Genomic DNA, 13,579 nt, shown 5'->3' with positions numbered 1-13,579 from the left:
GTCCATGCAGTGGCGCGATCAGAGACCGTTGCTCCAAACGCCCACTGTACCTGTCGTACTTACTGTATTTTACTGAGCTTACTTTACTTTTTACTTAATTTCTTCACAAGCAAACGCGAGGGGGGGTCCCATGTCTTTGATATGCATGTATAGAGTCTGCTTAAACTACCGATATTTATTATCGGTAATGATAATGTTCAATAGCCTGGCAAGGGAACAAGAATTCAGGATCGCCCGTCAGCCTCTAGAATCTGTAAAGGAATATGTTTATCTAGGTCAATTACTCACAGGGGACCCTGATCATGAGAAAGAAATTTACAGAAGAATAAAATTGGGTTGGAGTGCATACGCCGTACGGCAGGCATTGCCAAATCCTGACTGGGAGCTTACCACTGTCGTTGAAAAGAAAAGTGTACAATCATTGCATTCTACCGGTGCTAACATACGGGGCAGAAACTTGGAGGTTAACAAAGAAGCTCGAGAACAAGTTAAGGACCGCACAAAGAGCAATGGAACGAAAAATCTTAGGAGTAACGTTAAGAGACAGGAAGAGAGCGGTGTGGATCAGAGAACAAACGGGGGTAGACGATATTCTAGTTGACATTAAGCGGAAGAAATGGAGCTGGGCAGGCCATGTAATGCGTAGGATGGATAACCGGTGGACCATTAGGGTTACAGAATGGATACCAAGAGAAGGGAAGCGCAGTCGAGGACGGCAGAAAGTCAGGTGGGATGATGAGGTTAGGAAATTCGCAGGCGCAAGTTGGAATACGCTAGCGCAAGACAGGGGTAATTGGAGATCGCAGGGAGAGGCCTTCGTCCTGCAGTGGACATAAGTATAGGCTGATGATGATGATGATTTATTATCGATCACTTCACGTAGAGGAAAGCACACGCTGCCCCCCCCCCCCCCCCCCCCCCCCCCCCCCCCCTCACCGGTCGGGCCGGTGAACCCTCCCCGAAAAAAATTTCTGGCTATACGCCCCTGGCTCTGTGACAAAATTTTGTTGCGAAATAGGAACAAACAAACCAATAACGAGTTCCCATCCCGTGTGTAGATGCAGGTGCAAACAATATTGTTAGGTCATCAGCGTATTTAGAAGACGTTTATTGCCGCCTTTTATTGTGACGAATTGTTTGACTGCCGACATCGCCTTCTTTATAAATGTCCCGCGAGACTATATACAATTGCCTCTCTTTTGGTCAGCATTAATGAAGTTTTTAGCCTTACTTTGCCAGTGACACCTTAGTGGAAGGCTCCGGATAAATTTTGACTACACTGGGTTATGCGCCGACATGTCATTACACTTGGACTATGAGAGATGTCGTAGTTGGAGCCAGGGAATAATTTTGAACACCCCTGGTGCGTAAACCACCAACTTAAATGTAATGAACGATAAGAAAGGAAACCGAGGGCCCGATTTTTAATAGTCATATCAGGTTGGCTTCTTATGATATAACCTAAATCTAAGTATACGGGCGCTTTTGCATTTCGCCTTCATGTTGCTGCATAGCGCGATGAAAGAGTTACTGTACATGGCTCCCAAATATACAGTAACTAAGCGCCGTGTACCCTGATCTCCGCATTTCGCAAATGCCTTCAGCACTACGTGCTGGCTCAGATATAGGTGGGTACATAAAGCATATAAAGCATAGCCTCCAAAATTGGGCGGTACGCGGTGTCTGATCTGGAAACCTTTGATAAAGTGGCTTCATGGGCAGAGGGTAAAGCTGCAGTTTTAACTGTGTGAGAAAGGGTGTGCTGCCAGTGGCGTACCAACTAGTTCTCGAGTGGGGACCTTTCTTTCTCTTATATATATATATATATATATATATATATATATATATATATATATATGTAGAGAGAGAGAGAGAGAGGGCCCCACCCGAGAACTAGTGAGCTGTCGCACGCCATTTCGCTTTGCCGAGATAAGCAAACTGCAACGTGTTTTCTGGGCGGCGTGAGACCGCAGCCACGAGCGAAACGTGGCGAAACGGTCCTGTCAAGTGAAAGCCCTCTCCCTGCCGTTGAGACACAAGGGAAAGAAAAGTCGGTCAGGCCACGCTGCGGAGTGACGGCGGTACAGTGCCGTGCACTCCTGTGTAGAGCGCGCGAGCGGCCGAATGATGATGATTTAATGGCATCCCCTTTGAAACGGGGCGGTGATGAATAGTCACCTAGCATGCTTGATTTAATCAGGTATGCTATACATGTTCTTTATCTAGCATTTTTGTATGCCTGGCATTAATCTTTTTCTTCTTCCCCCCCCCCCCCCCCCAAAAAAAAAAAAAAAAAATTACCTTGTACCGCTGCCTATGATTTTAGGAGATCAGGTCGTATCAATCTCTTCCCTGCTTTTTTTCCACCAGTACTCTAATCGTCTCTTGCTTGTCTCTACGGCTGATCGGTTCATGTTTCCTTCCACTTTGAACCCAAGCGCTTCTGGAAGTTGTACGTTACCTACGGTTCTCGCTGGGTGAATCCCTTCGCATTCCATTAGGATGTGCTGAGTGGTCTCCGGATCTTTACTGCAGCATACACATGCCTCATCTAGTTCCGAATATTTGCTCCGGTATGTTTTGGTCCTTATAGGCAACCGGCTCGAGCCGCACATAGCAAGGCACTGCCCTTTGTGTTATCGTACAGATTTTCCCTTCTAATTTCTTTCTTCTCATTCTTGTAAATCTCCATTGTCCTTTTCGTTTCCATTCTTTGCATCCAATTCACTGTCTCTATTTCTCTCACTTTCTTTCTGATGACTCCTGGTTGTCTATTTATACAGTTTCGATTATCCTGTACTTGGTTGCCAACTTCCTTGACCTCTTCCTCCATTCTGTGTCCACGCTTTTCAGGTACAGATGCTTGTGCACTTTAGCCGCCCGCTTATTTTCATCCATGTTCCTGAGCCTTTCTTAAAAACAAATTTTGCGCTGTGCTTCTCTGACTTCAAAAGAGGCCCAACCCATGTCACCCTGCACTGCCTCATTTGTGGTTTTACCGTGGGCTCCCAAAGCCAACCGGCCTACTGATCTTTGCTTAACTTCCATCCCCGACAACGCTGGCTTTGCTCTGCAGGGCCACACCTGGCGGCAGTTAACGTTGCTTGGTCCAAGATAGTGTGCCCAGGAGCATGCGCGGTCTAATAGACATGCAGAACTGCTTTTGACAAGGGGTGACGTTGAAAAGCGCCTTTGTTTACCCTAACCTGCACTCGGTCTGATGTCGCTTGCGGCACCGCAAATGCCATAGAATGAAGCGTATGGGGTGATAACGCGCGCCGGTCCTTTCGCAACAGAAGCGCGCTCACGGACTGTTCGAGATAACGAAGACGCTCACGAACGTCACCGCTGGTTAAATGCAACCCGCGCAAGTTTGCATGTTTATTAGGCCGCGCATGCTCCTGGGCACGCTATCTCGGACCCAGCAACCGCGCCAGGTGTCGGACCTGCCAGGGAGAATGGAGTTCAGTTTTTTTGCTGCGCTAAGTTTGACACCTTGAAATGCTCATTTAAACGGGGAAACTTAATGCAAAGCCCATAGTAGTAGTAGTAGTAGTAGTAGTAGTAGTAGTAGTAGTAGTAGTAGTAGTAGTAGTAGTAATTACTAATGAATTACTTTACTAATTAATTTTTAGTATAACATTTCATTGCTTTTTCGTACGAATGTACTGTACACGGCTAGGAATAAAAATGAACAAGTTCTTTTTCTTAATGTGGAATGGTTTTGGGAACTTGTGGCGTTAAATGGGCATGTCTTGAACTGGCTTCTACTTCTAGAATGTGATATGTGCAGCCTGGAGCCATTCGTTCAAAGGCGAATTCATTAAATTTATTTAAGAAGACTTGTTTAGCCGACTCTGTCAGGAAAGGCGGTCACTGTGCCCTGTGATAACGCGGTTCCCAAACTTGGTTTTTAATGCGAAAGCATTATATGCCCCATTACGCGAAAATCCGGCGTTGGCGGCGCGACCGAAATATGGTACCAAAAACTGCCGACGGCAAAGAGTAAAAACACACTAAAAGATACTCGGATTGGCGTCAAACTTCTCAGTGAGGTTCCTGGAAACAAAGTTAATTAATGCCTTTGAAAAGAAAATTAGCTAAAACTTCGGCCTGGGTGGGAATCAAACCTGGGCCTCCGGGGTTCTTCTTTTTCTTTTTTTTTTATTGCCTGCTTGGCGAAAAACAAGAAAGAACTCTGTGCAGGAAATGTTTAAAGTAAACACCCACCGACATTGGGTGGAGCGCTCATTAAAAACGCCTCAAGTTAGCAAGTTCATCTATCGTACTGATCCACTCCGGGGGGTCATTTTGACTTTTGAGTACATCTATAACATATAAGATGCTCTTAATAAAGTACTGCCTTGCAGGGCGAGCATCTATGTCAGCATTCCGGACTGCCATACGCACTTTCTATAGACTGTGCAGGCCCAGTACTATGATCATATCCAGGGGTATGCTTCCAAAATTTGGGACAGGTAAAAACCGGATGCCTCGATGTGACAACGGGATGTCCTTTGTTAAGGTTCGTTGTAGGATATCCCACAGTAATATGGCATCCCAGCATTCGAGGAAGATATGTTCAATGGTCTCAGGCTTTTTGCACAAAAGACAGTCAACAGACCACGCAACAAAAAGCCTTTTCCTTCATGAAGAGGCCAGGGCTTAACTGACAACGTATTGCTGTGAAGCTGGAAAAAGAAAGTTTTTGCTGAGGAACGAATTGGCATCTTTTTTGCTCTTTACAAAACATCACCTTCTGGACCTGCACCGTATACGGACCGGTACAAAGGTACTCGTAGCATCACATCACATAGATCTTTGTACAGCTTTCCTCTATTAGCTGCAGACAAGTACTCCAAGGAAAAACGAGCTTTCAAAAGTGGGAAAGCTGAAACAGCCTCACGGCGGCGCCACGGTTCTGGTTGGCTAAAGGTGAGCCTAGTGCGTGCGTCATTGCGCACGTCACGTCGCAGCCATCTGGCTGACTAAACGTGTGGCCTAGTGCGTGCGTCGTTAGGCACGTGACGACGCAGCCAATGGATAGGAGGTGGCGTCACGTCATGAGTGTAAAAATTGAGTGTATGAAATAAAAAGTATTCATGTCCAATTGACCGCCGCTGAGTGGTCCTTCGAGTTATGAACTCCTCGCGGGCAAGCGAGTGCTTTGAGGCGCTTGGCGTGTTTTCATTTGACCTTACCGAGGCGCATGCAGTTAGAACACAGGCGAGAGCTTGCGCTGAGAAGCAACGCGCGAAAGAAAAAAAAAAAAAGAGAAATCATTTCACCAAAAGGACTTTAATGCTTTCGCATTCCCACACGTAAGCAATCTTAAGTGTCTCTGCCGAATTTTTTTCTTCTTTTGTGAGCGCGATAGGACGGCACCACAAAAAGCAGCAAATATCGTCTACACACTGCGAGTTCGGCGTTTGCGGCAGTGGTATCCAGTGGTACTCCTGACAGTTCGTATCAGGTACTCCCCAAGAACCGCCACCGCCAATAAATCGCCATCTGACACTGCAGCTCATTTAGTAATTAAACAGCAAATATCGCTCTAGAACACAAGATAGAAAATTTGGGGGCCGCGGTTGCGCGACGTACCATACTGGAGCCTTCCCCAGCCCATGACGCAGACCGTGGTGTCCTGCGCCAGGTCCGAGTTGACAGGTGGGAGGACTACCGTAGTGAGAGACTCCCACGGCACCGGCTCCACGAGCGTGAGCACGGCTATGTCGTTGTCGTACGTGGAGATGACATACTCCTCGTGCTGTATGAATCTCAGCACGTTGCGCACCACATTTTGGGCGTCGTCGCTCGATGACAGGTTGTAGTCGCCCACGTTCACCGACAGCATGGACGCCGTTTTACTGCATGGGACCGACAGGAAGACATGCAAGGACATCGCGTTGTTCTGTCATGACATCTGACACAATTCTAGACGTGACCCAGTCGAGGATAATTGACAAGACACGAATATAATCCGCGAGCCGACGGCTGCTGGTAGGTGAAAAGTAATATACAAATGCTTTAATTAGAAGCAAATCATCATCATCATTTATTGTCCCTTAAGGGCCCTGGGTTTGGGCATTACATAAGGGGAGGGTATCGAAAGAAAAATATATGCGCGGTCATGTTATTAAACAATAAAATATCACAAACAAGGAGGCATGTTAAGATTGTACATTTCAATAGAGCATAAAAAAACCATCATGTAATTCATCTCCGCTTCTGTTTACAAAACAATGATATAGTGATATTACAAGCACAAAATTACAAGGACAAGAAGGTGTGGTCACATAATACAACTATATTGAAGCGAGGAAAATGAGAGCACAGCGTTTTATAGCACAGTGTACAATAAAAATTGTAAACGTACAGGACAAAATATTATATATAAATAAGATTAAGGATCAACTACAAAGCGAGATTCCAGTTTGACATTTGGTTCAGCAAGGAAAGGAAGACATCTGCTGATGATCACTTTAGTTTAGAAAAGTGAGCTGACACTAACCGCCTGAAGTTAGAATTGTCACGTTCATGGACTTGCAATTGATTCGGGAAGCGAGTTTCATTCTTCTATGGCCAGGGGTAAAAATGACTTATTAAATGCATTTGTAGAGCCAGTTACACGCTGCACACTCATGGAATTGAAAAGCCGACGTGATGTTCGCACAGGTGGTACTAAAAGGGAGGTTCGAAGGTCAGGGCGATGGTAATATATATTATGAAACAGTGCCAGCCGCACTGTCTTTCTTCGTTTAGCTAATGAGTCGAGACTGATGGATGATTTGATGGCACTTACGCTAACCCGAGTATCATATTCAGAGCAGATGAAGCGAGCTGCCCGATTCTGGATGCTTTCAAGTAATTCAATTAGATAATTTTGGTTAGGGCTCCATATCGCATAGGCATATTCCAGTTTAGGTCTAACGTATACCTCGTAGGAAAGTTTGCGGATGTAACTTGGGGATAAAGAAAGAGACCGTTTAATGAAACCAAGTGTTTTCGATGTGGCTGCTACTAGTTTCGTGATATGTGTTCTGACCAGTTTAATTTGTTTTTGATAAGGACACCTAAATATCGGTACGAATCAACACATGCAAGGCTCGTGGAGTTTAAAGAGTATGAATAATTTAGGATGGATCGCTTTCGCGACACTTGCATGCTTTTACATTTGGATACATTCAGTTTCATTAGCCAGAGGGCGCACCAGGTTTCTATCATGCTGAGGTCTTTCTGCAGGAGTGACTGGTCAGTGGTACAAGTTATGCGACGATAAAGGACGCAATCGTCCGCAAAAAGGCGAATTCAGGACGAAATACCACTAGGGCGGTCGTTTATAAAGATTAAGAATAAAAGGGGCCCAAAGACAGAACCTTGAGGTACGCCTGAAATAACACTGGAGGTATTTGAGCGATGGTTGCCAACAACAGTAAACTGAGTGCGATCTGAAAGGAACGAGGAAATCCAGGACAGTATTAAGGAATCTAAGGAGAGGGAGGAAAGTTTAGCCATCAGGCGTTGATGTGGAACCCGGTCAAATGCTTTAGAAAAATCTAGGTAGATAATGTCAGTTTGAAATGAAGAATCTAGGTTTAGGTTAAGGTCGGTGGTGAACTCGTAAAGCTGTGTATCGCAAGAAAATCCAGAGTGCAAACCATGTTGCTTGGGAAACAAGAAAGAATTACTGTCCAGATGAGAAGCGACTTGTGAGTAAATTATATGCTCTAGCATTTTACAAACAATACATGTTAATGAAATTGGGCAGTAGTTTGATGGATCCAAACGGTCGCCGGCCTTGAAAACCGGAACAACCTTGCCTAGTTTCCAATCATCGGCAATTGAAGAAGTGGAAATTGATTGACTAAAGATTATTTGTAATATCTGGCATGATACTTCCCTAATGCCCTTTAGTATCTTTGTAGTTATGTCATCAGGTCCGGGAGCGCTAGATGGCTTCAAGCTATCGATAAGTTTAGCTATGCCTTCAGCTGAAATGAAAATCGGAGGCATCTGGCTGAAATAATGGCTGTGCGTGCGGGGTACATTAAGGACTGGTTCGTGAGTAAAAACGGAAGAGAAGTAGGTATTCCTAACATCTGCACAGCGATCAGCAGGGATGTTTGAGCCATCTTGTTCATGTAAAATAATATTTTGTGGCGAGTTGTGATTCGGTAACAGTACCTTCCAGAATTTTTGGGGGTTATTTCGAATGATACTCAGTAAGTCTTCATGAAAAAATTTCATTTTCGACCGCCTTAAAAGATTCGTATAAGCACGGAGGCATTCAGAGTACCTGTCCCATTTCGATTGTGAGTCTGCATTTTTGGCGGCCCGAAAAAGACGCTTTTTTATTTAATAGCCGTCGAAGAGCGTTTGAAAACCAGTGCTTATCAGCATCACCACGAATGAAGATAAGAGGTACATGTGATTCAATGAGCGACAGTATTTTTTCCTTGTAAAGCAGCCAGTTAGTATTCATTGTTCAAGAATAGGCACTTTCACTGAACTGATGAAAAAACTCTACCAGATCCCGGTTAATTTTCGCATAGTCGGCTTTGTTATAGTCGCGAATAAATTTTAATGATGGCTTGCGGGTAGGGATTGAAATGGCCAAATTAAAAAATAACACGTTGTGATCACTAAGGCCCCTAGTGCATGAGAGATCCTGACACAACTCTGGTTTCGAGACAAATACAAGATCAAGAATGTTGGTACCACGCGTTGGAGTTTTAACAGACTGAACAAGATTGAAGGTAATAATTAATTCTAAAAACTTTTTTGACTGGCGAGAACATGCTGACAACTGCTCCCAATCGATATCGGGATAATTAAAATCTCCACAGAGGACAAAGTTAGCGTGGCGATAGAGGGACTGCAGATGTAAGAGGACGTACTACAATTAATCGACAAAATAACAATCAGAATCTGGCGGTCGGTAGCAGGCGATAAGTATGGTTCTGCGAAATGGAAGAGACAGGTTAACGCACACTAGTTCGAGGCTACACTGCACGGGTACTAAATATGAATCGACCGTTGCTTTAACAAGAACCAGGACACCGCCTCCTCTTCGGCCAACTCTGTCGAATCTGTAGACACTGAACAATTTACTGTCGTCGAGGAGTTCATTGTCTTGAATACGGTAAGCCATGACTCCGTAAGGATTGCAATATCCGAGCAGTTATCTTGGAGAAGGGCTTCAATAGCTTCTTTCCTTGGTAAGTAGCTGCGAATGTTCGTGAGCATGACAGCCATATTATGATAAGATGGGGTGACATGTGAACTTCGCAAAGGCTTAGCTGGCGTAAGGTGGGGTTTGGTAGCGGACGGTGACCGCTATGAAGCAAGTTAGATAATGGAATCCATAGCAGCATTATATATGTATTGCTTCTTGTCGATCAGCAACTTGTCGTAACGTATTTTGAACGTGGCGTCCCTTTCCTTAGCAAAAGAGTATAATTTTTACAGGCTAATCGAACGGGCGCCGAATAATCTTCTCTAAGCGAAAGTATTGATTCCTTCAGCTTCGACCCTGCTGCCAGGATCTTTGACTTGACCTTAAAATGTGCCAGTTTGACATTGATTGGACGGTGTTTAGATACCTGGAAACGGCCCATTCGGTGGGCACGTTCTATATCGTCGTTGTTTATCGTCAGTCCAAGATGCTGTGAGCAAAAGGAGATTACATGCGTCTCCGATTGCTCCCAGGTTTCGCCCTTCGAATCCGCGATACCAAAAAAAGATAAAGTTAGACCTGCGCAAGCGATTTTCTGCGTTGTCGCACTTTTCCGTTAGTATTTTTAATTCGGAGGAGAGCCTGGTAATTTCATCGTTCGAGCTTAGGGATGAAGTTTGTCCGTTGGCTTGACCTGCTTGTACTATTTTTTCTAAGGCATCAAACCACAGGGAAAGAGTGCTGACGTGGTTTTCGATGCTATTCTGTGCGCTACGAATGCTCGAAAGCTCAGTAAGTACAGTATTCTGCGAGAGTTCAAGACGGGATATCGCCGCAGCAATTGTTTGTAGGATTGCTGATGTATCGTCATTACCGGGACCAGGGTGGAGAGCACGTTCATGCCCGTACAGTATTCTGTTTGGTACACTTTGGGGACAGGTATGTGCAACATAGTAATTAGTATGCGCTAATTAGATAATCATAATTAGTGTAGAGTTTATTCGTGTTACCTCATAGAAATTTAACCACACGAGAACAAATGTGAACCGGTGGCTAGGAACGGGCGAACGAGACGACCGAGATGGGGGTTGATAAAAACGGCGGGGAAATGTGCCGGGATTTGCAAAGCAGGCATTAGCATTGAATCAATATAGCGACACAGCGCGTTTGGCACCGTCGAAACGAGTTATTAAGCGTCTAATGAAGCGGGACTCCTCTTTCTAGCTTCCGTAAGAACACTTGGCGCCATCTAGCGCAGCCGCCGCGAAGCCTGGGCGTGGCCTCCGAAATGCATGGCACGCCGGTGCGTGCGAACGCCGAGAAACGTGTCATGCGGCAACCGGGCTCCTCTCTCGAGCTGCTTTCTGGACACGTTTCGCCATCTGGTGGCACTGTCGAGAAGTCTGCGCGTGACCTCCGAAGACGAGAAGCGTGTCGCACTGTTGCTTGCGAACGCTGAGAATTGTTCCCTCGCTTGCCGCACACTCAGTGGCACATATACTCAGTGACCCAAGTAGGCGAGATGTTCTTTCATAAGACAGTTTTTTTACCCGATTTTCGTAAAGCTTGTTCGGGGTGCAAAAAAAAACAGGAATTATCGAGTTGTACCCGAAAACGAAGGACTTTTTATATATGACACTTAAGTCCGGCCCTGCCTACCGATTTATCTAAGCATCGTCTTTCTGACTTCAAACGTTTTTGTGTATTCTATACTAACTTTGTCAGTCTTTATTTTTACTAGCAATTTGTTGTATGAAAATAATTAGCTTAATTTAGCCTGTTCGCACAACCACTTGAATGAGGGGGCAATATTGCGAGGGAAAAGAACGAAATTGTTTAAAACTTCATAAAATGACAATTTTTAATTATTTAGATCATAGGTTTTCCACATCGAAAAAAAAAACGGACAAACGAATTGACAAGATAGAGCTGTAAACTTTATAGCACGTCATCGCTCTGTCTTTTTTAGTCTATTCATTTGTCCCGTCTCAAGTTGCGCTCGAAATAGCCAACCAACTCGCCTGACATTATATTCTAGCTGCAACTTATCGAAATCCAAAGCGACCTCGCTTTCTCGTAAACATGTAAATTCTTGTTTACTTATTGCATTAATACCACACGACTATAACCGAACTACGTCTTATATGTAGATGTTTACATCTCAGATAGTATACCATGGTCTGCTCATGTATGGGCTGATAGCGGTAGTATACTACCGCTCATTCATTGGGATACTCATCATTGGGATACTTACGGTGCAACGTTTTAAAGTACCGGCTTGACGGCCGTAGATTAACCTATTTATTTCTGTTTGCAGTCTGACTTTGCTCCAGTGGTGTTACCAAACTAATTTATCAGATATGAGCGAATTCAAAACAGACGAAGCTATAGTCTGATCTCAAATAATTCCTATCCTCATGATCAAGTGAACCACATAAAAAGTGAATTCATTAGAACCCCTTGACATTCGCCGCACAGCTCTTCTATACTTGCTTCACGAATACATCTACCCTTATAGGTCATCCCCATAGCCGTTTAAACCGCCCACGCATATTAAAATCTATTACGCAGTCGTTTCTGTCTCATCATCGGCAAAGCAAGCGCAGTTCTTGTACGTTACCCTACGCTATATCATCGTGAAATTATATTACTGACAGTGACGTATGACAGCGCCAACTTGCTGACAGTGTGCTGACTGACTGACTGACTGACTGACAGTGCCAACTTGGGTCACTGAGTATATGTGCCACTGAGTGTGCGGCAAGCGAGGGAACAATTCTCAGCGTTCGCAAGCAACAGCGCGACACGCTTCTCGTCTTCGTAGGCCACGCGCGCAGACTTCTCGACAGTGCCACCAGATGGCGAAGCGTGTCCAGAAAGCAGCTCGAGAGAGGAGCCCGGTTGCCGCATGACACGTTTCTCGGCGTTCGCACGCACCGGCGTGCCATGCATTTCGGAGGTCACGCCCAGTCTTCGCGGCGGCTGCGCTAGATGTCGCCAAGTGTTCTTACGGAAGCTAGAAAGAGGAGTCCCGCTTCATTAGACGCCTAATAACTCGTTTCGACGGTGCCAAACGCGCTGTGTCGCTATATTGATTCAATGCTAATGCTAATATTACCGTCTACAGTCATCGTGAGATGGGTTCTGCCGAAGTGTTTTTACAAAATGTAGTTAACGGATGTACCACAGGGCTCCATCTCACCCGCCGTGGTTGCTCAGTGGCTATAGTGTTGGGCTGCTGAGCACGAGGTCGCGGGATCGAGTCCCGGCCAAGGCGGCTGCATTTCGATGGGGGCGAAATGCGAAAACACCCGTGTACTTAGATTTAGGTGCACGTTAAAGAACCCCAGGTGGTCCAAATTTCCGGAGTCCCCCACTACGGCGTGCCTCATAATCAGAACTGGTTTTGGCACGTAAAACCCCATAATTTAATTTTTTAATTTAGGGCTCCATCTCGGCCTTATTACTTGTTATTAATTATGTTAACGAATGCCGGAAGCGATAGAACTGTTTGATTGCGTTCCAGAAACTGACAAACTACATATACATACGTATACCAGTATTGAGTGTAAAGCTCAATACTGTCATAAGTAAATGACAGGTGTAGCGATCATTCGGTTTTTAACACCCCTTTCCTCCACCTCACTCCATCGCTTCCCTGTGAGACAAAGTTAATTCTTTTTAGATCAGTTCAGAAAAGTCTGCTCAACCTCTCATGTTATCATGTGATAGCATTTCCCGTTGCGACTCTGCAGTTTTTCTTGGTACACGTTTACAAGTTAACCTCAAGTTCTGTAACTGTGTTTGTTGATCATTTAAAAAAGAAAAGGATGCAGCCTTCGGCATCAAGGCCATATTCATAAAATAGTTTTACGCTGCAGTGGTTTTTAAGAACAGACGCGGGCCAATCGCGACCGCGAACATATTATAGAAGGCGACAAGCCATGACGAAGGTCCCCCGTCGTTGCCGTCGTCTGTCGATATGGCGGCGAGTCACGCAGAAAATTCGACTGATTTGTGGTAACGTGTGTGGTAGAACAATGCTTTATTGTGTGCGTACTCGAGAAACCTGACGCTGTTGTGCTTAGCGACTTAATTGGGCGCGTCATAGCGAGGGTTCGGCATTTTCGGTTGAAAAGAAAAAAAAACAAGAAAAAAAGACATGCCGAATTGATTTTCGTAAATTCGGTTTCAGCTGGAAAACGTACATCACCAGCACAATTTCGCACAGGAGAAAATAAGAGCGAGAGATAGGCATCATAAATTCATATTTGTGATGCCATCTCCATCTCCATTTATGATGGAGATCCAATGATGGATCTCCATCATAAATTGGTTGCGATCGAAATAAAAAGAGGCAGCAGATTTCACTGCTTTCTTCGGCCAGCACTTCCTGGATGTAAG

At 44.9% G+C, this 13,579-nt stretch overlaps 1 protein-coding gene across 3 annotated transcripts in view; it reads right to left on the bottom strand.

Moving 5' to 3' along the window:
* Positions 1-13,579, bottom strand: part of LOC119457096 (coagulation factor IX-like) — a 131,769-nt gene that overhangs the window by 10,920 nt on the left and 107,270 nt on the right. For all 3 annotated transcript variants that reach the window (XM_049665106.1, XM_049665105.1, XM_037718924.2), the window contains exon 5: positions 5,602-5,867. In XM_049665106.1, the coding sequence (XP_049521063.1) occupies positions 5,602-5,867 (266 nt within the window). The remainder of the gene's footprint in view (positions 1-5,601; positions 5,868-13,579) is intronic.

This window comes from Dermacentor silvarum, chromosome 1 (genome assembly GCF_013339745.2).
Source record: "Dermacentor silvarum isolate Dsil-2018 chromosome 1, BIME_Dsil_1.4, whole genome shotgun sequence".
NCBI classification, from domain to species: domain Eukaryota; kingdom Metazoa; phylum Arthropoda; class Arachnida; order Ixodida; family Ixodidae; genus Dermacentor; species Dermacentor silvarum.
The sequence above is the reverse complement of the archived record's forward strand: the minus strand, read 5'-3'. Positions and strand labels throughout refer to the sequence as shown.